Source organism: Rhinolophus sinicus, linkage group LG09, assembly GCF_036562045.2.
Source record: "Rhinolophus sinicus isolate RSC01 linkage group LG09, ASM3656204v1, whole genome shotgun sequence".
Lineage (NCBI taxonomy): Eukaryota > Metazoa > Chordata > Mammalia > Chiroptera > Rhinolophidae > Rhinolophus > Rhinolophus sinicus.
Genome location: NC_133758.1, coordinates 1,533,637 through 1,558,561, shown reverse-complemented (window position 1 = coordinate 1,558,561; position 24,925 = coordinate 1,533,637). Strand labels below are relative to the sequence as shown.

Here is a 24,925-nt window from a genome sequence, read left to right as displayed (position 1 = left end):
CCCTGTCCCATATCTTCTTACAAATAACTGTCAATACAACAGAGCAGGGTACCATGGAAGTGCACGTCACAGGGACTCGGAAAACAACACGGACGGCAGGGCAGTTTCATCGGGTTTCGAGGCACCCGCTTAAGTAAGGTGAGAACATTCTGAACGTAGCACAATACTCGGGTAAGCAAGTTACTTCAACTCAGTTTCGTCCTGTGGGAAATGTGTGGCTAAAACAACACCCTCACATTGTTACACCGCGAGCTCCTTGAAGGGAGCGGTGTTATGTGAAACGACGAATGCAGGTGAAGCATGCGGTAGGTAGTAGTGTACAGTCAACTGCACCAAATATTCCTGGAAACAAACTCCTGACACAAAATGAACCAGCTCAGAATAGAACTAGTGAGATAAGTGAAAGAGAAACGACCAGACACTACTTACTTCCCAAACTCCCGGAGGCAGAGACAGCCCTGCCCTCCCTGTGGCACATCTGTCTCCTCTCCCAAGCTCCTCACCTGTGCGTCCCATCCTTTCAGGTGCTGTGCTTGGCACATGTGCACACTCACTCATCGTTTGGAGACCATGCTGGAGGTTTTGAAAGTCGATGTAGACATCATATAAACACTGACAATAAACGAATCGATTCTGGCTCTCTAGTTGGGACTAGCAAGATTATAAACAACAATAGTGGTTACTAGCACTACTATTCTCAGCTCAGTTTCTCGTTGGCGGATCCATGTTTTGCAGCAGGGATGACATACAACATGTTCTTTTCGCCGTGCAAATATTTCACGTCCGTACTTCACTCAGATGCGTGATGTAATACAAAACTGATCTAAAGTTGGATGATGTTAACAGGACACCCCTTTCATCTCAGGCAGGATTAGAGAGAAAACCCAAACAAGCCATGCATTTCTCTTTCCTGCTGATTTGCTCCCTAGCGGCGGGCAGGGTGACGGTGGGGTTTAGGGATTTCACCAACTCTGGGCAGCAGCGCTAGTCACTGATGTGCTGGGGTTTATCACGGGGGCGGGGATCGCTGTCACTGACAGCCTCCCCAGGAGGGAGAAAGATCCTCGGTGCTGTGGGCCGAGGGAGCCGGCGCACCCTGCGCCTCCCTGCCGCGCACGCAGTGGAGCGACTCGGCTTCCCTCGCCGCTGGCAGGCGCAGCATCCGGAGCCGTGGCCTTCGCTGGACGCAGGCAGGTCCGCACCTTGCAGAGCGCGCGCGGCTGATTCCAGCAAAGAGGTGGGCGGCGACCCACTGTTAGGATTCGTCCAGGGTCAGCGCGCGGTGACTTCCGGGGACACGGGAGGCTCTGGGGACGCGGGTTTCAGCGGGGCTGTGTCCTCACTACGACTCAACCCGCCCCGCCAACCGCCCGGAAAGTACAGAAAAGAGCGCTCGCCCTGGTGCCGATTTGAACCCCTGCAACAACAGGGAACCCTCTTCACCAACGGCGCCGCGCGCTGTGCGCGCCCAGCAGATCCCGGTTGCGCCGCGGGAAGGGAGCAGCTCAGAGCAACAGGTGCAGCGCGCAGCCACTCCGGGAGCGAGGGGACCAGCCGCGGGCATGTGGAGCCGGTAAGGCGCAGAGAGGGCTCTCTCCACCTCCAGGGCTGCACCGGAGGTCCCTCCCGCCCCCTCGGGGGCCTCGCGGCGGGCATCGGCGTCCGGGCACAGGGACCCCCGCGCTCTGGGGTCCGTCGCCTTCGCCCACGAAGGTCCAGCTCGAGGCTCCCGCCCGCGTCCTCTCTCAGGCGGCCCCGCACAAAGACGGTGCCACTAGGCACGGCCGCCCGGGCGCCTGCCCACCCAGGAAGCTCGAGTTCAGAAGCTTGCGCTTGGTGCTGGGGGCTGGCACCCGGTGCCCCCCGGCATCCTCTGTCCCAGGCAGGCACCCCTCGCCGGCACGTCCCGGGCGCCCCCGCGGGCCATGGAGCTGGTGGCCGGCAATCTCAGCGAGGGGAACGCGAGCGGGCCGGAGCCGCCCACCCCGGAGCCGCCGCCGCTCTTCGGCATAGGCGTGGAGAACTTCCTGACGCTGGTGGTGTTCGGCCTGATCTTCGCGCTCGGCGTGCTGGGCAACAGTCTGGTGATCACCGTGCTGGCGCGCAGCAAGCCGGGCAAGCCGCGCAGCACCACCAACCTGTTCATCCTTAACCTGAGCATCGCCGACCTGGCCTACCTGCTGTTCTGCATCCCCTTCCAGGCCACGGTGTACGCGCTGCCCACCTGGGTGTTGGGCGCCTTCATCTGCAAGTTCATCCACTACTTCTTCACAGTGTCCATGCTGGTCAGCATCTTCACCCTGGCCGCGATGTCCGTGGACCGCTACGTGGCCATCGTGCACTCGCGGCGCTCGTCCTCCCTGCGGGTGTCCCGCAACGCGCTGCTGGGCGTGGGCTGCATCTGGGCTCTGTCCATTGCCATGGCCTCGCCCGTGGCGTACCACCAGCGCCTCTTCCACCGGGACGTCAGCAACCAGACCTTCTGCTGGGAGGAGTGGCCCAACCAGCGCCACAAGAAAGCCTACGTGGTGTGCACGTTCGTCTTTGGCTATGTGCTGCCGCTTCTGCTCATCTGCTTCTGCTATGCCAAGGTGGGTGCAGGGCGCGCGGGCGGGCGGGCAGGCGGCGGGCCCGGGGGGCCCCGTGGCATCCCCGTGTGTCCCCACGCCCCTTTCGGAGCCCCGCAGCAGCCCCACCCCTTGCCATCGCCGCGTTGAGAAAGGTCTCCACTGCCACGTGCGGTCGCCTAGGCTTTGGACTGAGGGTTTCATGTTGCCGAGAAAGTTGCCTGGAGTTTGGGGGACGCTGGGAAAGTTTTGCAGGTCCCTTCGCGGACGTCCCGCCTCTCCTCCCCCTGCTGGCCACAGCAGCTGCAGCCGAGGTTGTCCTGGCAGGAGGCAGGAGAGGAGAAGCCCACTCAGTTTTAGCAGCTCCCCCCATCAGCCTGCTGCGTGACTGCAGAGTCGCAGGGAGGCTGGGTCACTCGGAGCGCGCGGCCCTTTGCCAGAATGGCTGTTCCCCATCGCCTTCTGCCCAGCACTCAGCTGGGACTTGAGGGGGTGACTCCGCTGAGGTCCCCTTCCCGCAGGTCACACAGGAGGCTCTGTGAAGCCACTGCTCCTGGCGACAGAGCTTCAGTTTTATTTCACACACAAGTTTAGCTTTACAAACCCAGTGGTAAAAGAATTTCTTCAGAGTCCTGACCAGCGTCTGCAGAGAACTTTGGATGGATGGGTTTCCCCTTTCAGTCCTCTTTATGGAGGTTGTGTAGTGTAGGCACGTCTGAACCCTGACTGTGGGGAGACCCAGTGTTGACACATCTGGTCCAGCCTCCCTGGACCTACTTACTGAGAAATCAGTCTTCCTCTCCCTCTGCATCGCCCAGCAGAGCTCAGCACTGTGGTGCCCTCTTTCACCCACAGCCGGTGGGTTTGAAGATTTCCTACTGATCAAAAGGCCTTACACGGTGCACACCACTTGTTTATGTCGAGTAATAAAGAGCCTAATAACCCCGTGATCGTGACCCATGGGGTCCCCAGCACACTCTCTGGGAGTGCCCTCATCGTCAGGAAGACACCCTTGTGACCACATTCTGAAATATCCACTGATTTATCTTCACCTCTCTGTCGCTCGTTCTGTTTCTGATAAGCCTGTGACCGTGGGGCTGTGAAAAACCAGCGAATGTAGAATAGTAGTTTCTTTCATTCAATTTAGAAAGTATTTCTCCCAGCAAAAATGTTTAATATAAGCCCCTGGTGTTTGCACACCCCAACCCCCATATCACCTATGCAGTTATATCTGTGCTGACTGGTAACACTAGTTTTGGATATTATATGAAAGGATGGCCTGTGTCAAATGGGTAGGGAATTTGGAAAATAACTCTCACTTAGGTCTGTGGGGAATGGCTGGTCTGTTCGCTTCGTCTTCTGCTGATGCACAGGCTGCTTCTGCACTGCACAGTGGTCTGGTATGTGCACTGTCTCATTTAGCCTGCACGGCAACCGCACGGCTGCAGCTCTCGTCCCTGTTTCATTGAGAAGAAAAAAGGGTGTGGAGGAGTGAAGCAGCTGAGTCAGCTGAGGAAGCTGGTACGCGGTTCAGGAAGGGTTTCCCTGCAGGGACCCCGCCTCCTGAGGGAGGGGAACGTTGGTGAAGGCCTTAGGGACATGAAGCTTGGAACAAGAGGGATTCTTGTAAAATAGTGCCTCTTAATTCAAAATTACATAAGTTAGAACCGAAGCATACTCTTCCTTCATTTCCCCAAAAGTCTCAGTCTTCTTAATGGAAATGACAAGGTAAACTTTTAGGAATAAATCAGGCTACATTTCTACCATTTGAGAGTTTATAAAAGTCACTCAGAGAACAAAGTTCAAAAGTGTGTTTGTTTTTTTTTTTTTTTAATTCAATGAATACGTGATCACCGGGATATTTTTACATGGAAATAGTTTGCTTTTAAACGTAACTGGAAATTTCTTTGGAATTCAAAGTAATGTATGCAAATCCATTTCAGGGTTTGAACAGATGGAGATAAAAATTGACTTCAAGTTGCTTTTGTTTAGTTCAGCCATTAAGCATAGGTGACATGCCCCCCCCCCCCGCCAAGTTCCCCCACATCCCCAGGGATTCTGATGGTCACGGTGAGCTTGTCCCAGGTGTGAGTACAAGCTTCCTACACACAGTCCTAATGCACACAGCAGTGCAGAAATGTCACCGTGTCATCATCATCGCCTTCTAAAGAAACGCAGTCATGACACTACTTTCCTTCTCCCTTTGATGACAAACCTCTGGGATGCACCGTAATATATTAATATGTGTGCAATACATGGGCTATTAAATAAAACAGAGCTAAGAACAATACACTTGGGTTATTTTCTCCATTAACCATTCAACACTCTGTAGGTGTTTTGAAGTGACTAGATGTGATCCAACAGTTTGCTGAAGGAATGAAGAGACCCCCTGGACACATGAGGAAGCACATGACATTTCATTTTTCTGCTTTCACTTCATCTCCAGGCGTCCCTCTTGGATTTTGTTTGGCTGCCTCGCCCTTGTTCTCTCCTCTGTCCATTGTTCTCACTGACCAGTGAGCTACGGTCTCCTGGGAAGGCTGCCACCAAGGAACCTCGCCAGGCCTGTCCTCTCCAGGCGGGGTCCTGTTTCCAGCTCTTTGGTTCCCCTTTGAAAGACTTTCTCATTTACTCCTGCAAAAGCTCCTCTTTTATCTTTGCCTTCCATCCGATTTATGGTACCCCAATTTCTGTTGGCAAAGCAGTAACCTAAGCCATTGTCAGTGTATTGAGGGTGATCCCAAATGCTGCTGTAGCAAGTGAAAGCGTGTCTTCTAGACAATGCTCAGCCCCGTGGGAAGTGAAAAGCATGTAGTAAAGTTGGGAACTGGAGTCAGGAATTCCCACCGCAGCGATGTCCGCTTGATCTGGGTGTCCCGGATTAGTGTGACTGGGAAGTGCTACACGGAGCCGGCTTCTGAAACGAGCCCAGTTCTATGAGATTACGTCCGTGGTCCGTGTGCCATGCTGGAGGGAAACAGATGGGGCTGGAGTGGGGCTTCAAATTCTTGGCGAGATTTGCTCAGCAATTGGTGGACAATCCAAACTCTTGGTCATCTGGAGGTGAATTTTCCTCTGATTTTCACTCAGTGGGATATAAAACTGAAGTCAGATACCAGTGTGCTGTATATGCAACCAATCGTCTTGGACTGTTGTAATTTCGTATGCTATATAACCCACATCCCACATCATTTCTCCTGACTATACACTGGCCAGAGGACACAAAAGTCATGTCTCTGATGAATGGAGCCAGTGTCTTTCCAGGAGACTCCCTGACAGGGATACTGACTGTCAACCTTGCTGAGCGATCTATAGATCATAAGTGAGGCTGATTTCCCCAAGTGCAGGTTGTCTGAGAGCACAGCTTACTGGGTAGGGTTTGAAGAAAGAAAGAGGCCTGATGGGTAGAAATTTGCCTTAAGGACACTTACAGCAGAGACAGCCCCCAAAGGGAAAACAGAAGGGTCACACTAAAGCAAACGTTGGCCATGGGAGAACTATCTGGTTATACCGGCCTTGTTTGCCCACCTGCCTCCTTTCCCCATCAGGCAGTGCACTGGAGGGAGGCCTCTAGCTTCTGCATGTACCTAGGATTTAACATCGTGTCCAGCACATAGAGAGCCTTGCTCATTGTTAAGATGTAGAATCTCGGGAGAAGTCAAGGTGAGAAGAAGACCAACAAGGGTAGGTCTCGGTGTGGCACCTTCTGGACGAAAGCCCACAGGTGCCCGTCCCAGAATGCTCTGCAAACTGAAGCTCTGGACTGTAAACTGCCCCTGGGTACAGACGTGGTTGGCAATTCATACTTGTTATTTTATGACCTTATGTAAACTTCAATTTGAATGATTTTGTAAAGAATGGTATTCCCATTTCAGAATGTCAAGAATTGTCAATGCAAAGCAGACAATGAATTGTGGGATGTGAGGCAAACTGGTTTTATTAGTCTGTGTTTTTCAGGTCCTTAATCATTTGCATAGAAAGTTGAAGAACATGTCCAAGAAATCAGAAGCCTCCAAGAAAAAGGTAATGTTCACGTATGTATATTGTCTATGGCACAGTTTGCAGCTTACATTTTTTTAATTCTGAATTGTCCTCACATCCGTCCAATGCCTGTGAAGCTCCGGTTCCTTGGTACCGATGTTTGAAGTGACCTCTTACCCTCAGGCACAGGGAAGGGATAGACAACCAGCTCTGGAGGGCAATGCAGGGCACCATTTGTGCGTTAACATTTACGTGGAGGTTTGGGGAGGCGAGGAAACGTGTGTTTGGGGTCCGAGCTGCTTTAGGAGGTTGTCGGCTGGTTGAGACAGAGCGTAGAGTTGCTGACACCATAATTTGCATGAAACTCTACTCATTTTGTTGTGTATTTACCATCCCTGATGTGATTCCAGAGGCTCTGGCTCAACCCGTCTTTTGAGAGAACACTGTGGAGATCTTTCCTTTAAGCCCCAGAAGCAGACACACTGTCCTCTCTTCCTCCTGGACTTGAACTGGTGTTGGCTCCGAGGGGAGACACTTACAGATGGGAGGCAGCTCCCAGGGGAATTCTACCGTCTGTAATGGTCTTTCTCATCACACGTATCCTGATTTAAACACGCTTCTCCTGAGTAATGTCAAAGCAGCCAACGGCCTGCTGTTGAGCACATTTCACCTTCTGAGGAAAAGCCTGTTCACAAATGAGGATGAGCTTAGCTCTTATTCAGACAATATCTGCATAATTGCGGAGTTTCAAAAGTAGAATGAGATTAGGGAGGAGGACAGGATAAGCAGACATTGCTACCCTCAAATGTTAGACACAACATCTGAAAATACATTGTTCTTCCTTCTAAATGTTTATTATGATAAATGATTCGATTTGCAGAAATTGTATATAGTTTAACACATTTATTTTTAAAATTCGACTTAAACAAAGCACAGCTCTTCCTGACTTTCTTCATTTATAAACAATGATGTGGTTGAAAACACACCAGTTCCCAGAGTCGATGAGAAGAAACGTAGAGAGTTGGTTAAAAAGCACACCAGTTAGCTTGTATTTGGAATACAGTCAGTTTTTAGGACAACTCACCAAAAACAAACAGCGCAACATAAACAACATGAGGTAGGTTTTATTTTCAGCCTACAGATCCCTCTTCATAGCAGCTGACAAAGTGCGAGGCAGTGTGACAGCTGGTGTTTCCCGCCAGTTTTCAATGACGTGTAGTTATCCTGGAGTTTTTCCAGTTTTAGTCTCTGTCTTAGTTTTCCGCCTGAGCCACACTTGTCATCTCCAAGAAAATGTTTCATTGGAAACAATTAGGGATTGCTTACACTCTTTCCTTGGACAGCACTCTCCTCAGGGCTCCTGACCTTGGGGCTCTGGGAGCAGCCGACACCGCAGAGCAGAGGAACACGTGCTAGTCACGTGGAGGGAGAGGTTAGCGTCCGTGGGGAGCGAGGGGCTGGCTGAGTTTTGCGGAGGTGGCGGAAGTGACGCCATTGATACACGACACAACTTATGATGGCTGCAAAAGACTGCATGCTTACCAAGAGGCATGGAAGAAACATTTCTTTAACATTAGCTGGATCTTATCTGTATGCTATGAGTACTTTTAGTCCCTACGTTTGAAAAGTGTTGGAGACAAATTGTGCAAGTCTCAGAGAGGAACGCAGGGTGAGGAGAATGAAACTAAGTCTCATAAGAAGGGTTGAGAAAAGCCTCTATTTTGTTTTACAACAAAGGTGCGGAGCGGAGATTAGTGATGAGTTTTATAGGTGTGCATATGTGTGTGTGTGCATATATGTATGCACAGGCATGGATATATATGTGTGTGTGCAAATGTAATTCTTACCCTAGGAGAAGGTTTCAGCATTTGGAGGCAGGAAGTGGAGTTTCTCTTGCATTCTCACAGCCTCTGACCCTTCATGGCCACTGAACAGATGTCAGATCTCTTTTCATGTATTTTTATTGCCTCCTTGTTTGCATAGAACAAATAAAGTGCAGGGCTGTTGTGTGTGTACGTGTGTAAGAAAGAGACAGCCGCCAGGTGCAGGGGTAAGACGAGGGAATGGGAAGAGAGAGGAAAAGAGGAGAAAAGAGGCCGCAGAGGGCCAGGCGGGGGACAGAGCGGATGGGGGTGGGGACCAGCGAGCCAGGGCAGGTGGTAAGAGTGAGCCTGAAGGCACAGGACGGGCAGCTCAATGTCCCGTCGCAGCCTAGAATCTGCTGCACAGACAGGGTCGCTATTTGCTGGTTAGTGGCTCCATGTGACACAGATGGTGACAGTTCCCTCGCTTCAGCTTCACTTGTTTCCACTCCTCCCCGCAGTGGCCGTCGGGGTCCATCCATACAGGGGCTCCCAGAACAGGCTGCTACAGTGGTACCCCGTGGTGACAAATGAGCTGAGCAGTCATCCTGCACATTGGGGACTTACAGAAGAAGGCCATTTCCACTGCAGAAAGAGCAGTGACCACAGTGTAGAGCCCTATGCTTGCTTAAGAGATTTGCTCAAGTCCTGACAGACACAAAGGGATGTTTGCTGGCCCAAGGCTGACCGGGTGCTGAAACAACGTGCTTATATAATGTCTGGATGACTTCAGAATGGGACACACATCCGTACTGGATGGTCCCTTCCACGAGGAAACTAGAGACAGGCCCTCTTGGTACCCTATTAACCACTGGGCTCTTTCAACAGCCGCTTTCCCTCTGGCTTGGAGTAATCCAGCAAGCTTTTTGGCTGTCACTTATACAATTTACAGTGTTTTTCATCACTCTCATCTTTTAGTCACTTTTTCTCTTTCCAGCCACGTTCCATTAGACATATTGTGAGATAAGGTCTTTAAAGAAAAATCCAGGTGTGTCAGATGACTTGAGAAAGAGCATCTCACAGGACAAAGGGAGGTGGGTATTATTCAGATACTGCTGGCATAAGGAGCTGAAAGCAAGCTAATGAAGGGAAGAGATTTAGTATGTAACTGAGATGACGGCTTTTCTCTGTCAGAAGATACCGTGATTCTCCGCGTGGACAGCTGAGGACAGTAGCAGATACTCTGCAGATAATTCCATCTCTGATTGGGGCCAATGCTACTGTAGGAAATGACACAGTAAGAAATTAGAAAGTCAGCCTTGTTCTCTGCAAAGGGGGCTTCTTTGCTGACCTCCTGACATTTCAGACAGAAAGACAGGGAACAGGTTTTCCAAGGCTTTTTGGGGACAATGCCTGGGTCAGCCTCAAGGGTGGTCGATACTGAGGGGACACCTTTGTCTGTAACTTGAGGAGGGCAAGTTCCTTTGCTTTTGTTGGGGCTTTTCTCGGTGGTTCTTCAAACACCTGAGCTTTTCACAAAGGCCAATTCTGGGGTCACTATCACCATCTGAGTGGGGGTGAGGCCTAGATACCTGAATTCTGAAACACGGTGCCCTGGGCCGTGATGAGCACGGGTCTGCTTCCATCCCACAGTTGGGGTTTGTGTGACGTGTTCTTTTGACCAAGACCTTCAACGTGGACCTGACACACGAGCAACGAGGGACGGTGGTCTCCTCTTACCCTCCCCCTGGCTTTTCAGTTTCCAGGCCTGGAGGAGACATGAAGAACATCAGCTACTGTGTGTGACTGGCCCACGGATGCAGGAACTGTGGCCCCCCCGGAGACAGCGCAAAGACGGAGTGCAGATGCCAGGGCCTGCGTGTGGGCGCTGAGCGTGCACTGTCCAACAGAAATGCCCTGTGTGGGGCTGAGCTCCTGGGGGATGGGAAAGAGAGGGGCCCTGCAGACACCTGGCGAGGGGCACAGGCTCCCAGATCAGCGTTCGGTTTAATTCTTTTGGAAACAGCCCTAGATAAACAGCAGGGTTTATGTAAGCATTCTTTCCTCATATTTATATTGTAAATTGTAATCTAGTCACATTTCAAAGCTATAGGTAGACCAAGAAAAATAATGTTGTTTATACCTCTAAGACCGTGGGATTAAGAAAAATAAAAGTGTGAAGGTTTAATGAACTGCAAACCCGCAGCAGCACACACTCCTGAGACGATGCCCCACATTTACAGAACGCTGCCTTTTCCTATGTGTCCAGATACCACAGGGATCTCATCAATAAGCTGGGCCCTGTTTCTGCCTTAAGCTGGGTACTTGGTGAGAGCGTCCTACAGGAAGCTGTTTTCTTTTGAACACCAGAGAGTATTCATTTTGTGAAGCAGAGAGATGGTCTTATTGTCTTAGGAAGAACGGTGATTTTCTGTTCGATTTGTGGGTATAATTACCTCTGATGGTTTTGGTTCAGCAACCTGCACTGATGGAGAAATGGATTGATAGCAGACACCCCGTAATATGTGTGAGCCGATGACTTGTTTCCGTTGTGCGTCATGCAGTAAGCAGCTATGACATGTGACCCTGCCACCCTGTTGTCAGGTGACGCCGGGGTTTTTTACATGTTTAAGTGGGGTGGGCACAGTCTGGGGGTCATTGCCTTCACAGACAAGGAAGTCAGGGCTCAGGGGGTCACACCATTTCTCGAAGATCGTGCAACTAGCTTATGGCTGATGCCAGCTGGGCTTCTGCACAACTCCCAGTGCCTTTCGGTAGTGAGCTGAACTCTCGTGTCCTGCCCTCTGACCACGGCGTTCGTGCTGGCTTTGACCTGAAGTCCGACTGTCTCTTCCACCATGTGTACTGCAGCCTGGTACACACTTCCTGCCTTCCCACCCTCTCTGCTAGACTTGCACTCACATCTCAGTTTGCTACCCAGCGTCGAGCCTTCCAGACCTGGGTCCTACTCGTGGTATCCTGGGTGTTGTTTTCGGTCACAGTAAGAGTCTAATTCATCACAAGTACTAGAAAGGTCATTTCTCGCATGGGAATGTCCCCCCAGCTGTGTGGAGGTGGGACGCTGTCTGCCCTCCCGACGTGCAGCACAGTGGAAGGGCCCCGTTTTTCTCAGGGAAGAATTTGTGGTGTAGCTGTGATTTCTTCATCATGAAATCCCCTTCTAGTGTCTTCTTCTTCCTTCAGTGTGAAATTATTGGGAAATGAGCCTCAATAACCTGTGTTCATCTTCTTCCTTCCATTTCTCTTCTTTCCTCCCAACTTTGCTTCCCTCGATTCCTGGATTTTGGTCAGGATTATTTCTGGATAGAAGGGAAATAGACTGGTAGCTGGCAGGTAAATCTTGCACTCCACTCTCGGGTTGTGGCCGGAAGATGGGGGAAAGCTACAGCCTACGCTTTCCTGTCTGAGTTGTGCAGAAGGGACGTGGTTCAAACATTCGTGTGCCCACCCCACAAATCCAAGCACACTCTTAAAACAGTACAACCTGGACTAAATCTGAGAAAAAAGAGGGGTCACTTGCTTCCTAGCCTTCAGGCAAGGGGAAGTATGTCTCACGCCCAGGCGCAGGAGACCCCCTGAGGAGGAGAAGGGGGAGCTGAGGTGTCTGTGGGGGCTGGGGAAACGTGCTGAGCGCCTTTGGTCCTCTGTGGGCGTTTACTGCTCACATGGCCAGCACAACACTTGTTCCACGACAGCAGTGGGTGGGGGGCAGAGTGGGATGGGGCGATCAGGGGCTACCAAGATTGCGGCCATTCTTGCTCTCGGTCGGAGCTGTTGGGACCATGGCTTTGGGATCCCGCAGACCTGGCTTCCAGCTCTAGCTTTGCGTGGAACTGTGGGGCAGTAGGCTCTTGTCTTCACCTTTCTGAGTCTCAGTTTCCTCATCGACAACCCACAACCCACGGGTCACTTGCAGGTCTGCTCCATGAGGGTGTCGGGGGACTGAGTGAAGAAGGGGAACCTGGTCACCCACTGTCGACCATCACTGCTGCCCTGCGTCCTGGTCCTGCCGCATCACCGGCCTTTCAGGCCCTGTTGGTTCCTGAGCTGCCCTTGCTGGGGGGAACGGGGTGGGGGCAATCTTTGAAGGAAGAAAGCAGCTAATTGCTTTGCATTTTATTGTTTGAAAATATGAACAGACAACCTTCTTTGGACCAAATCCACAGAGACGGAGTTTTCAGCGAATCACATTAGCTCCCTAGTTGCTCCCTTTCACATGTACCGAACAGGCAGTGAGGAAACAAGCGAAAGCAAGTGGCGTAAAGCTTGACTCCAGCTCTTGGGCTTTGCAGCCCCGAGGAGGTAACGTGCCTGTCCATGATGCCAGGCGCAGATGGGAAGCAGGAGGGTGCCCGGGGCACAGCGTAGGGTCCTTATTAGGGGAGACTTTGTCCCGTCACCTGCTCAGCACGGACCCTCACACGTACACACAGCCCTGCCTCTGCTTTCCAGGAATTTCTGATAGAAGGGTTAAGATGCAAGCAAACGGGCTCATTGGTCTGCAGGCAGAAGCAGAAGTGGCTCTCCTGTCTTTAACTTGCCAAAGGTTAAGGAGGAGAAATAAACATGAACAGGTCTGCTGAGGTGACTGCTTGGAACAGGGTTCAAAGGCTCTTGGGAACTGCCTCCCCTGGGGAAGCTTCTCAGGTGGGTCCTGTGTCAGAGCTCGGGGTTCTATGTGACAGTGTTAATGTCAGATAGTCCCATTTCTGTGATGCAAAGCACATTCCCGTTATCCACACGCATTTCACACACGTGACAGATTTTCCTGTGGAAGGTCGTGGCACGTCCCAAAGAAGTTTGAACAAAACTCTTATGCGACAGGAAGGCCAACACTTAATACAGATATACAATCTGTTTGATCCCATGAAAATACACACAGAATGTGTTAGGACAGGCCTTAGGATGCTGCATTCTTTTCCTGTCCTGACTGAGTTCTCTTTCCCCTCCCCCCCACTCCCCTTACGCCCGTCCCCCTCCCAGACGGCACAGACGGTCCTGGTGGTGGTCGTGGTTTTCGGGATCTCCTGGCTGCCGCACCACATCGTCCATCTCTGGGCTGAGTTTGGAGTTTTCCCGCTGACGCCTGCCTCCTTCCTCTTCAGAATCCTGGCCCACTGCCTGGCGTACAGCAATTCCTCGGTGAATCCTATCATATACGCATTTCTCTCTGAAAACTTCAGGAAGGCCTACAAGCAAGTGTTCAAGTGCCACCTGCGCCATGAGTCACCTCTCAATGACACTAAAGAAAATAAAAGTCGAATGGACACCCCACCCTCAACCCATTGTACTCACGTGTGAAGAAAGACACATCAGAGCACTCGCACGGTGGATTCCGTACACGTGGGCCAGACACTGAACAGGACAGTGAGGAATTAAGCAAGGCTGCACCTTGTTATCTTAGCAACAGTTCATGGTATTTTAATTAAATTCCACTTGTGTTTATAAGGTATGTTCATCCATTTAGGAAACCCCTAGGTATATGAAGATTATTTTAAAATTCTATTTCAAAAAAAAAAAAGGGAAATGCTGCATAGTTTTATAGCTCTTGAGAAATGAAAGGTTAATAGAATTCCATAGATACGTTCAATTCTTCATAGAATAGGACCTATAAATATGGTCAGGAATATTTACAATCCACGCTCAGAAGCAGATTTATTTATAAACCCAGTTTGTGCTTCAGCTCTTCAGTTTTAAGAAAAGCAGTAATACCATAAACTCCACGTTTAAACACATGATCATGGACACCCAGTGACCATTTTACTAGCATTTTATTTTTGTGGTCATTCGTATGGAGGCACATCTCATCAGTGGATATAGGTCTTTGCCAAGTTTATTTGCACACACACACCCGCTTCTGGTCAGGAACAGAGCACGGCTGCTGCAGGTGTGCTGCCTCCATCTGTGCTCACGAGGTCCTTCAGTGAGTGCATCTCAGGAGGTCAGCCAGGGGTCACAGCAGAGACCCGAGGGCTTTACTCAAGGGCACTGCCCTGTGAGACGTATCCTGTGAACTTAGGCTTCGTAGAGTTGACTGGAAAACAAGGAAAAAAGCCAAGGACAACTTTTCTAATAGTGGAAGCTGTGAACGAGCTTTTGAGAATGAAACTAGGCATTAAAATGATATACAGAGGGTGCCAAAAAATGTATACACACTTTTTAAAAAAGAAAAAAACTATTAAAATTGTTATACTCATTAAACACCGATAACAAAAGATGAATACAAGTCATGTGTATACAGTTTTTTGGCACCCCCGGTACATACTTGGCTGACACCTTAGCTACATCTGGAATGAAACCTACCCCAAAAGAGAGAATTAGAAACAAATGGGAGGGAGGATGATGTGTGGGTCATAAATTTTATGGGGCGAAGGAATAGTCAGAACTCAGTACATCACGTGAGGTAGGGGTCATGCTCGGGGAGGAGGCTGCATGAATATTTGAAGAAGACTAGTCTTGTGAATAGATACACCTAGGAAATCCTAGCTTGTACAAAGAATGCTTTTTTCTTAATTTGTAATGATGTCTAATGCACATTTACCCAAAATATTACTCCCTCTGGAAATGTTAATATGGGGTTAAAATGATCACCATTTGAGTTTCAAATGCAGTTTTCATGACAATTTCATATTTATTCATGTTTACAAGGAGACAATGGTATGAAAAGATTAAATTATTCTATATTAGAAAATAATTTGCTGACTGCAAGACTATGGTATCTTTTAGGAGGATATAAAAGCAAGAGGATTTTAAAAAAATGACTTTGTATAATATACACTTGTCAAATCAGGACTCGATAGGAAATATCAAATTTTAGATCAACAAACAAACTCATTGTAAGTCTTTGCACGTTGACTTCTGTAGCTCAACAATTTATTTTCACTGATTACTTTCCTGCAGCAAACACAGCTTACATTTGCAACGGTTCCCTGGCTAGACTAGGAGAAAATTGTTAGAGAGGATGGGAAATCAAGAGCTTTCATGTTTGATGGCCGGGGAAAGAAGCTGTGTATGAGTATTTAAGTATTTGAAGGAAAAGCAGAACTACTGTGCGTGGAACATTTTTCGCACTTCGTGCAAACCCAGCAGCAGATATGCATTATCCTGACAATGAAGCCTCATGTGCTTTGCAGAACTGGAGGTGTCATTGCAAAGCCAGAGCAGCTACTGTGTGTGACTCTCCAGCTGCACAGAGGGGCCTCCTGGTGGCCTCTGGACTTGCATGGATGAGAATAACTTCCTGCACCGTGGACGGCTGTCCCCCGTTTGCCTCTCCGATTCCTACGCACACAAATGGAAGCATTAAAAAGAATGCTGCTATCTTCTAAGATGCATGGCAAATGTGCTTCCAGGATGCATTTGCCCGTGTCTTTCTTCTGCTCCCTCCTGGATGCTGTGGGCCTGAGGCTCAGTACTAGAGGGGTAGCTGACCTGCAGACCCCTGGTGTCCGAGTGTCAATGCAAATGGCTTCATTTCACAGTCAGGTGGGCTGTCCTTCCTTCCCATCGTTGCTTTAATCAGAGTTTAGCTTGTTTCTCCTACAGTGAGTTTTGATTTGATGATAATGTATGTCCTGCAAGGATCTCAACCTGTGAAGTTTCTGAACACAGAGTTCCAGAAGAACTTGTAGCAGACTCTGATCACCCCGAGAAGTGTTGGGGCGCCCCTGCCAATCTGGGTAGCTACTTTCCTGATACTGTATAGAATTAATGTGACCAATCCAGAAGCACCTTCTCTTCCTGCTGGAAGTACAGAAGTTCTCCCCACCACACGCGTCATCCTCCTGCAGCCACGCTCCAGGAGAAATACCGCGTGTGCATTTGAAGGCAAGCTGCCTGAAAACTGGGGTTTTCAGTGAACATCAAAGAAAACAATGCCTTCTCCTCAGATTTGGCTGCCTTGGTGCCCCAAGGCAGCTGTTGTTTTTCTGCGCCTTTTGATTTCACATAGAGAGACAGGCTCTGGGATATTTAAATGCTCGCTGTTTCATATGTATAAGCCACGATTTCCATTTCCTACTGCTAAATAGTGACGCGGTGGGCAAGGCCTTTTCTCCTATTTCCCCAGCAGATATCTTAGAGAGATTCTCTCTCTGCTGTTCTGACTTGTTTGTGCTCAGCTGCGTGGGCACTGATGCCATTTTCTGAACATTTTAGGTAAACTTGCTGTTAATGAGCTTGTTCTCCAGCTCACATCGGAAGGAAACCACCATTTCCTTCATCCCTGCCCTACCCCCCCACCTCTGTGCTTCTCTCTCCCAACTCCCCTCTCTCCCGAGCTCCCTGCTCTAGCAGTCCCCACCATAAAATTCCTCCTCCTCCTCAGATAGGAGTCAGAGCGGGAGGAGGGGGAGATGACGGCTGAACTGCATGAGTCATCGCTGCGAAGGCTTCTGTGACTCAACTCCGAATCGTGGTACAGCAGACAATTGCGTTTGCTGGGTGTCTCGGATGCCTTGACACACCACATTAATAATCCCGATATGTTAATTGAACCCCAAGGTCAGGTTTGTTCTGAGCAGGAGATGAGAACTCATCTAAGCACCGTCTCCTTCCCCCCAGAGCCATAGCTTACTGCGAGTTCCGAAGGGCTCACAGGTACCTCTGAAGCAGCGTTATCCTGAGAAAAATGGCCTGTTGTGTAACTCTACCATTCCTGCTCAAAGGACTTGTTAAACCCATGCACATAAACCACATAGTCATGAAATTGGGCATCTATATCGATGTGTTCATTTTCTCTGCAAACTTATCATCTGAAATTTGTAAATTTTGGTCTACACTGGTTGCAACTATCTCCCAGCGTTTACATTTGTAAGTGGCTTTCTATTTAAGGTAATTACAGTTTTCTTGGCCATTGAAAATGTGTTGCATGTTAAGTTATTTGTCATATAAATGTTAGTGACTTGTTTGTCTAATGACTTGTTTGTTTGTAAAAAGCTGTACATAGTAAGAGTGGGTGGCCTAAAATGCTGATGGTTACTTGTAGTCTTCGAAAGAAAAGAATTACAAGATGGTCATGTTATCTGATTCTAACTTATTCCGTATTTTAATAATTCCCCTTTTGGAAGTGGAAAGGTTCAGCCTGAACAGTTCAGAGTGCTTAAGGCTGCTCTGACGTGGGCTGAATCCAGGGCCAGCCTGCCTACGGAGAGGGCCCCGTGTGTCCTAACGGTCTGGCAGGATGTTTTGTTTACTGTGAAGGTGCCACGGGTTCCAGAAGGTGGTTCCCTTGAGTGGCAGGTTCACTCACAGCCCTGTGTACCCTTGGCTACTGTGCTGGGTTCCCCAGCTCAGCACAGCTACCTACGAGGTTTGACAAGACCTTTCGAAATGCACGCAGTCCCAGGCTTTGCTTTCAGCTTTGCTCCTCACTGCTGTTCCTGGGCCCCGGCTCCAACCACCTCAGCCTTTGTTCACAAGTTCTGAGCCTTGGGGTCCTGTTCTGAATGCAGCCATGGTGACATGCGTCACTGGGGAGTGTGAGCAGGCAGGTAAGCTGCTGAGTTGCCATTGACTTTTGTAGACACTGTGGGAATGAGCTCAGCTGGACTTGCTCTCCAGCTGTTTTCATGTTGGCTGCGTTCGCCGTAGTCAGATGATTGTACGAAGAGCACATCTGCTAGTTAGAGCTTTTGATGTCACTTTGGGGGTGGATCTCCTCATCCTCTTTGCTGGGGATCAGACTCCTGAATACTCAAAGTATATTGTGTCTGTCCCAATTCTCAGTAGTCAGAAGCGTCAGCGTGAAGACGGCCAGCTGCTCGGGGCTTGGGGCTGGTGGGCATCGTGCCGCTGTGGAGGGCTGCTAATTGTGTCCACTCCTCTGGGGAGACCTGGGCAGGTACATGGGCTGCCCTTCATCCGTCATCTGTCATGAGTGGAGGTGACATCTAGGAGGGGACCCTGGGACACAGAGCAATGGCCAGTGAAACAACCAGAGTGACCAGGGCTCCTGTCATTTCACTTGTCATCACAAGTATTGCCAGTTAGACGGCATCTCTTTCTAGAAGCAGCAGAGATCCAGGAAAGCAGAGGTGGGAGGGGCCATATTGATTTGCAGTGGAGACCTTCCCATTTTGTTAGAAGAAAAAAAATCAGCGTGGACTGAGAGGAGCCCCTGAGACTCTGCCCACTGAGAGCATGGTTCTCAAACGCACCAGCATGGATGTCCTGGAGAGCTGCTTCAAACACCTCCAGAGTTTCTGACTCAGGACACCTGAGCGGGGGCCCTCAGTCTGCCTTTCTAACAGGCTCTTTGGTGACACTGATGCTGCTGGTCCAGGGACCACAGGTCTGGACGTGGAGCCCGGGTACTTTTCAAGGCCTCCAGAAGCCAGAGTTAGAGTCACTCCTGCTGAGGAGACGGCCCTTTGCAAGTCCAAACCTCTATGGTTCTGCGAGAAACCTTTGCTTATATGGGATCCAAGCCATGTGGATATTTATGTTTTACACTGATCGGGTTGATAATACATCTGTTCAACTATTTCAATCCCCTAGCTACAGAAATGAGAATGTTTTCAACAGTCTGAAGGACTTGGTAACTCCATATAAGGATTTCAGAGATCATCATAGATTTTTCCTTCAAAAAAATACATCAAAAAGTTGGTGGAAAGAGCACCTCTATATTCAATGATCCCTTCGAAATGTAGAGGGGTAAATATAATGTCCAAAATTGTCACATGTGGATTTCTGAACTCGATGTTTGTATTAATTGTTTGCTTGTGTTTCTGTGTGGCTAACTTTTAACTACATCATTATCTCTAAGAGATAAATGTAACATCTTCTGTGTTTAAAGATTTTCAATCAAATATCTCCTGCTAACATAGTAGTGCGGATAAGGAAGACAATCTCTGTATATTGTGTTTTTATTTTACTAATGTGATCGCTCAGACATGGTCCTACAAGTAAAGCCGAGCACGGGTCTCACACCAGGTGCTGTTACAATCGTTCTCTAGGGTCTGCCTCTCGGAAATGTGTCTGACCGTCGGTGAATTTTGCATGGATATCACTTAGCATGAATACCAGTAAACTTGCAAAGCTAAAACTCAAAATTAAGAGCTTATATTAATCCACTGAGTAGCAAGTACAGTCCTTTTAGTCACCCTCCCTCTGTGCTCTGCATGAAATCCAGCTGGAATTTGGGATTTGGACCACCTTGCTTGACTTGAAAATAAAATGTGTGCCTCGTTCTTGTTTATGACTCTGTCATTTTCAAGCGAAGTGTAACTGCACCATTTGTAAGGCCTTTCCTAAAGTGTAGGCACACTGCACAAGGTTGTTGGATGAAGTTAGTTTCACTCCTATTCGGAGCCGTCATGGAAAACATGGATGAATCATGTTGGTGGAAAATTGACACCTTTTCTGTAAATGTTTTCCTCCTCCTCCTCCTCCTTCCTCCTCTTCTTCTCTCCTTTCTGTCTTTTTAAAAAGAATACATGTCTATTATTTTTGTAAAATGACACAAAATTGCTACAAGAAATTATAAAGAAAGTAAACGTTCATCCAACATTTCATTATCAAGAAAGAGCCATCACTAAAATCTTCTGAATATCATTCTAGACATCTCTCCAATGACTATACATAAGAACCAAGTTTGCAATGAAAGGATGGAGGGAGGTGACTTCTTCCAAAAGAAGCTGATTTTAAATTTTAAAAAGTGAAGGGCATTAGAGAAATACATACATGCAAGAAGTGGTAGGTCACGTTCAGCAACTGGTAGCACCATGAAAGCCCATTGCTTGGGAATTGCTAATTCTCTCCTTTATTGTGTTAAATCACACTTTACTTCCAAACGTCCACTGAACTCACTGAGTGTCATAAATTTACTTGGTACTGTAAGTTCTTGACAGGTTTTATGATTTTTATTTTGATGACATTTCCTAATGCCACGCTTTTGTTATTTTTTAAATAGAAAAATCCATGCCTTTTCATCAAGTCATAGCCACCACAAGTGGAGTGTCCCCTGAGCTCCAGGATCTTAAAAATCAATGTCACTCTGTAACTCCCTCCTGCTCCACACAGGTCACCCACTGGCCTTTCAGGCGTCTGACCTGCATCTTTGCAAAGCTGCTCTTGGCACTCTGTCAGACTATTGATGTGATGTATAGCAAACCCACAGGTGGCCCTGCCAGCCTGCTGCTCAGGCCACTTCAAGCTGTGTCACCATCACCGCTGGGGGTGTGAACTAGTGGCTTAGGATGGAGTCTGTAGCTGTAAAGCATTGTCTCGCTCAGAGCTGCTCAGTGGACTTGGTGTCCTGGCCGCTCACAGGTGACAGCCACAGCCCTGGTGTGTGGCGGTGGGAAGACCAAGGACAGGACGCATGCCCTTCTGGTGGTGTCTGCCCTTCCTGGTCCGCGTGCCTGGCGAGCTGGGGATTCCGTCTGTGTAATGTGGGGCTATCCGTGCCTGTGTCATACGGCTCTTACAGGAACGCGTGTAACACACCAGGCACAAGCGAGGCTATTCAGTCAGTGTGAGGCTGGAGTGAGCCTGCGTGAGAAGGAGCAAGTAGCATGGTGAGTGACAGGCTTATGTGAACACGTCCCCTCACCCACACTCAGCCGTCGCCTGTCCACAGCCCCAAAGCAGGGTTCTTCTCCTTTTGTGACCGGGTGACATATTTGGAGCACTGATGGGTAGGTTTGGGGGAGCTGGACAGCACCCACGAGCATGCAGGACTTTGTTCTGTGATGGCTGCACCTTCCATGGCCTGGGCTGCACTGCTCGGCACCTTCTTTATTTCAGAAAAAACATAAAAATCAAATGATTTTATCAAGGACAGGTGAAGACCGAGGCAGACCCAGAGCTGCGTTCCGGGTCGCCTGGTCATTGTGCTAGGACGCTTTTAACAAGCTGGCCTGAAGTACCATGTGTACTGAGCAGAGGAGGACGCCCGTGGCACTGCTGGAGGGGTGAGGGCAAGAGAGACAGACAAAGGAGCGACTGTCACAGCTAACCCACCGTTATCACAGAGGGTTCCCTGGTTTCAAGAGATAGAAGCTTAACTCAACCTCTTCAAGCAGCGGATGGTGGTGATGGTGACGATGACAGCAATGCAATAAAATATTGAAATACAGGCATTTTACCATCAGGTGTCTGGGAAGCCCCAGGGGTGACAGAGCTCCATGGAGAGGTTGTGCTTGGTGTTGTCTGGGTCTGTCCCTCATTCCCTCTTTCTGTACGTTACGTTTCTCCATTTCGCTTCTTGCTCCAGTAAGCTTTTGGTCTCTGTGAGGAAACTGATTGCCATCAGTCCTAGACTTGTGTTTTCCAAAATTAATTAGCAGCCATGGTAGAAAAAGTCCCAGAGAGGACGCATGGAGGCTCGGTGTCAGCCTGGGTTACAGGGCTGTGGGCCCCGGCAGCCCAGGGACACCAGGACCCATTTCCCCCTGGAAGGAGGGGTGGGGAAGAGCACACCCCAGTGGAAAACTGGGCGCTATTATAAGGAGACAATTATTTAGGGAAGATTCTGATCTAAGACATTTTGCTATGGTGATTTTCCCTTCTTACTGGATAAATGGCCTTCAAAATAGCAGGTACATCATTTTCCCGACACCCCACTAAGGTATGTTCTTAAAAAACAATAACCCAAAAGGTCCCAGTCTAGTGGGTCATTAGCAGACACACGCTCCTTGCCAAACTAAAGTAAGGGCGACAAAAGCCTGCAGAAATACTTTATTACGTATCCCACTTTCATATGTAGACCACTTAAGGTAGATAAAATTCGATCTCAGTACCAACTTGAAATGAGACATCATATAACCACCTGCAAAACCTCAGGGTCGGACGTGAGGGTTATCTGGTCACGGTTCCTTCCGTCTTAGGAGTAGGATACTGAAACCCTGATATGTCAGGAGTCTCTAAGACATTCAGCAAATTCCTGTTGGCTGTTTGTGAAGTGTCAGGCACAATGTGGTCACTATGGTTACAGTGATGCAGGAACACAGTGATTCCTGCCCTATGGAGCCCGTGGCCTAGGAGGAAGGCCACGCACAGTGCAGTGATTGTCACTGGGAGACACGCGGGTCCAAGAACAGATGCCACAGCCTGGCCTCCTTCCTAATCAGAGTGAGCAGGTGTCAAGCGCAGGTGGGAGAATCTTCACAGTGCAGAGGAAAGCTTGGGCTAAGACAGCAGGGGTTGATCGATGGCCCTGGAAGCAACAGGAAAGCGTCCGCCTGTCAGATAGCACGACTGGAACATTGAAAACACGAGGTGGCATGACATGAATTGGCTCTGCCGATGGCACGAGGCCAGTCGTGTGGGTTGGTGGGCCAGGGTCGGCACTCCGGAGTTCATTTCTCTTTGTTTTTTATTTTTGGTTTATTGGCTTTTGCATGTAAAGCATCCTTGATTTGTCTTTAAGAGGTAAGGTTTGTTGCTAAATCCTGCTGCATACCTCTCAACAGGCCAATACCTGTGTCCCCACATCAAGTTGGCTTCAGCTGCGAAGACATCATCAAATCCCAAAGAGAGAAATTTTCATTTTAAGGGAGGAAAACCCAGGTGTGGGAACAACTAACCTTAGTATATACCCTCTGGGTATTCTTGAGTTCCCTGGCCCAACTTCCTGTGTGGCATGGGTCAGTCACACAGTATCTTTGGGTCCACTTTACCTGAAAAATAAGGTAGCTGTTCCCCAAATTCTCTCCCTCTTGAACATTGGAGGGCTGTACGGCTTATTTACTGGAATAAAGATAAATTCTCAGAAAAGCAGTGTCCTCAGTATTGGTTTGTTATGTTATTCATTCTTTGACAAATGCTCTTTAACATTTAATATTGGTCTAATAACATGTAATCATCATTTGATGGTCCAAGACACAAAGAGAGGCCTCGTTTCTACCAAGGCAACGAGCCACTACTGGGCTTCTAAACTGCCTTCCCAAAGCACTCAGCACTATTCCATCTTTTTTTTTTTTTTTAAATTGATAGCAGCTCCTGTTGAGTATATATATTTTTTATTATACCCTTGTTCATTAACGAACTTCTTCTTTGCACCATAAGGCATACACCTACCTGATTACCACATGAATAAAAACGAAGTTAAAATGCAAATAAACTGTGGTCAGGCCCCCTGGGATATGTTAGTTTACATAATTGTGAAATTCTAATATATTTTACCAATATTTTTTTACATTTTTAGTTTTCGCAGTTATATTGGGTGAATATTACTTTGCTGTATCCAATATTCTTCAGGATTTTGCAACTATAACATATTAGCTCTATTTTGTGGACAACAATACAATAACCCAGGAGAAACTCAATTACAGAGGTATTAATGAGTAAAGTATCAATTTGCCCCCAGTAGATTTTGGGGGTGTTTTAATTTTCTGTGTTTTTGTAGCGTGTGCTTTTACCATTTTTGCCACCACGGAAAGCCGTTTTCCTCCAGGCTCTCCTAGTCTGTGGGACATGCCGAGGGTTCTCCCGCTGATGTGTGGCCCTCTGGGAAAGGAAAGGAAGTGAAACAAAGGGCGGGATTTCTGCATATTCCCCTCTCTTCTTTCCCTCTCTCCCCTGCCCTTTGTATTCTCGTAGTGAAATTTAACCAAGAGTGTGTTTCTCTAAATGTGTCTGTGGCTTAATCTCCTAAGGCGTTCCATTTCTCAATGTGAGAGAGAAAAGTGGGGGCATGCATGCGTGCAGGGAGTGTTTAATTAAAAAGCCAATTTAAACTTTCCCCAGGACATGCGGGAAGATGGTTAAGTGGGATTCCTCTTGGACGATGCCTCTTTCTGGCTAGTGCCCCACACAGCGAGATGCTACACAGGAGATTCTGGTCAATATGGCAGCACTGTGTACTCCAGCCTGACGCTGGGACTCAGCCAGTGCCAAGAAAATGAATGCTGGTGGCCCCATGCAGCTCAGAGCACAGCAAACGTGCATGTCCCTGCCACGCGACTCTTGGGCACCAACGTGACAGAGGGCTTCTGTTGCCCGACCAGGGCTCTGGTGTTTGCGATGCCACATTTGGAACCCTGTTCACTCTGGCTGCCCACTTTCTAAGACTCCCGGAGATACACATGCCTAGGTTTCCACCGCTATTAACTCAGCTCTGGAAATGAGTCCCGGAAGGAGCTGTGATCTGTGAACAAGACGGTGCCGAGGGAAATGCACACAGACGGGCGCAGCTCGACAGGACTTTCCGTGGAATCATTTTAGGCTTCTCATCGCTGCCCCAGTTGCCAACATCTAACATCACCACCAAGCATCTGTCAAGGGGAGCAAGCACACACGTGAGTTCCCAGTCGCTGAAGTCCAGCGTGCCGTCAGGAGCCACCCGAGAACCGAGGAACCTTAACTGACAAATTTTAAACATCAAAAACAAAGTACTTATATTTAATATGTTTAAATTTATATATTTTATGTATTAAGTATGTTTTGCCCATCAGATATACATTATTAATAAGTATATTTATGATTTAAAATATAGCAAATGTCAACTGTGTAATATATTGTTATTAATATTAATGTAATATATGAAGTACATTTAGTATGTGAATCATTTAATGTGTTAACTATTGATCACCAATATGCAATTAATATTTA

At 48.5% G+C, this 24,925-nt stretch overlaps 1 protein-coding gene across 2 annotated transcripts; it reads left to right on the top strand.

Moving 5' to 3' along the window:
• Window positions 1-308: 308 nt before the first annotated feature.
• On the top strand, window positions 309-19,560 carry GALR1 (galanin receptor 1). 2 transcript variants are annotated; one of them, XM_074339819.1, is made up of 4 exons: window positions 309-1,194; window positions 1,430-2,591; window positions 6,525-6,590; window positions 13,355-19,560. In XM_074339819.1, the coding sequence occupies exons 2-4, from the start codon at window positions 1,926-1,928 to the stop codon at window positions 13,670-13,672; spliced, it is 1,050 nt and encodes a 349-aa protein (XP_074195920.1). In that variant the 5' UTR covers window positions 309-1,194; window positions 1,430-1,925; the 3' UTR covers window positions 13,673-19,560. The 2 variants fall into 2 exon arrangements, with proteins under 2 accessions (XP_074195920.1, XP_074195919.1); XM_074339818.1 differs by having other exon boundaries at window positions 309-2,591.
• Window positions 19,561-24,925: the final 5,365 nt, after the last annotated feature.

Excerpts from the sequence above, each read along its gene's own strand:
- GALR1 (XM_074339819.1), top strand. The coding sequence starts at position 1,926 with ATGGAGCTGGTGGCCGGCAATCTCAGCGAGGGGAACGCGAGCGGGCCG. Across the intron at positions 2,592-6,524 it reads TCTGCTTCTGCTATGCCAAG|GTCCTTAATCATTTGCATAG; the intron begins GTGGGTGCAGGG and ends TGTGTTTTTCAG. Across the intron at positions 6,591-13,354 it reads CAGAAGCCTCCAAGAAAAAG|ACGGCACAGACGGTCCTGGT; the intron begins GTAATGTTCACG and ends TCCCCCTCCCAG.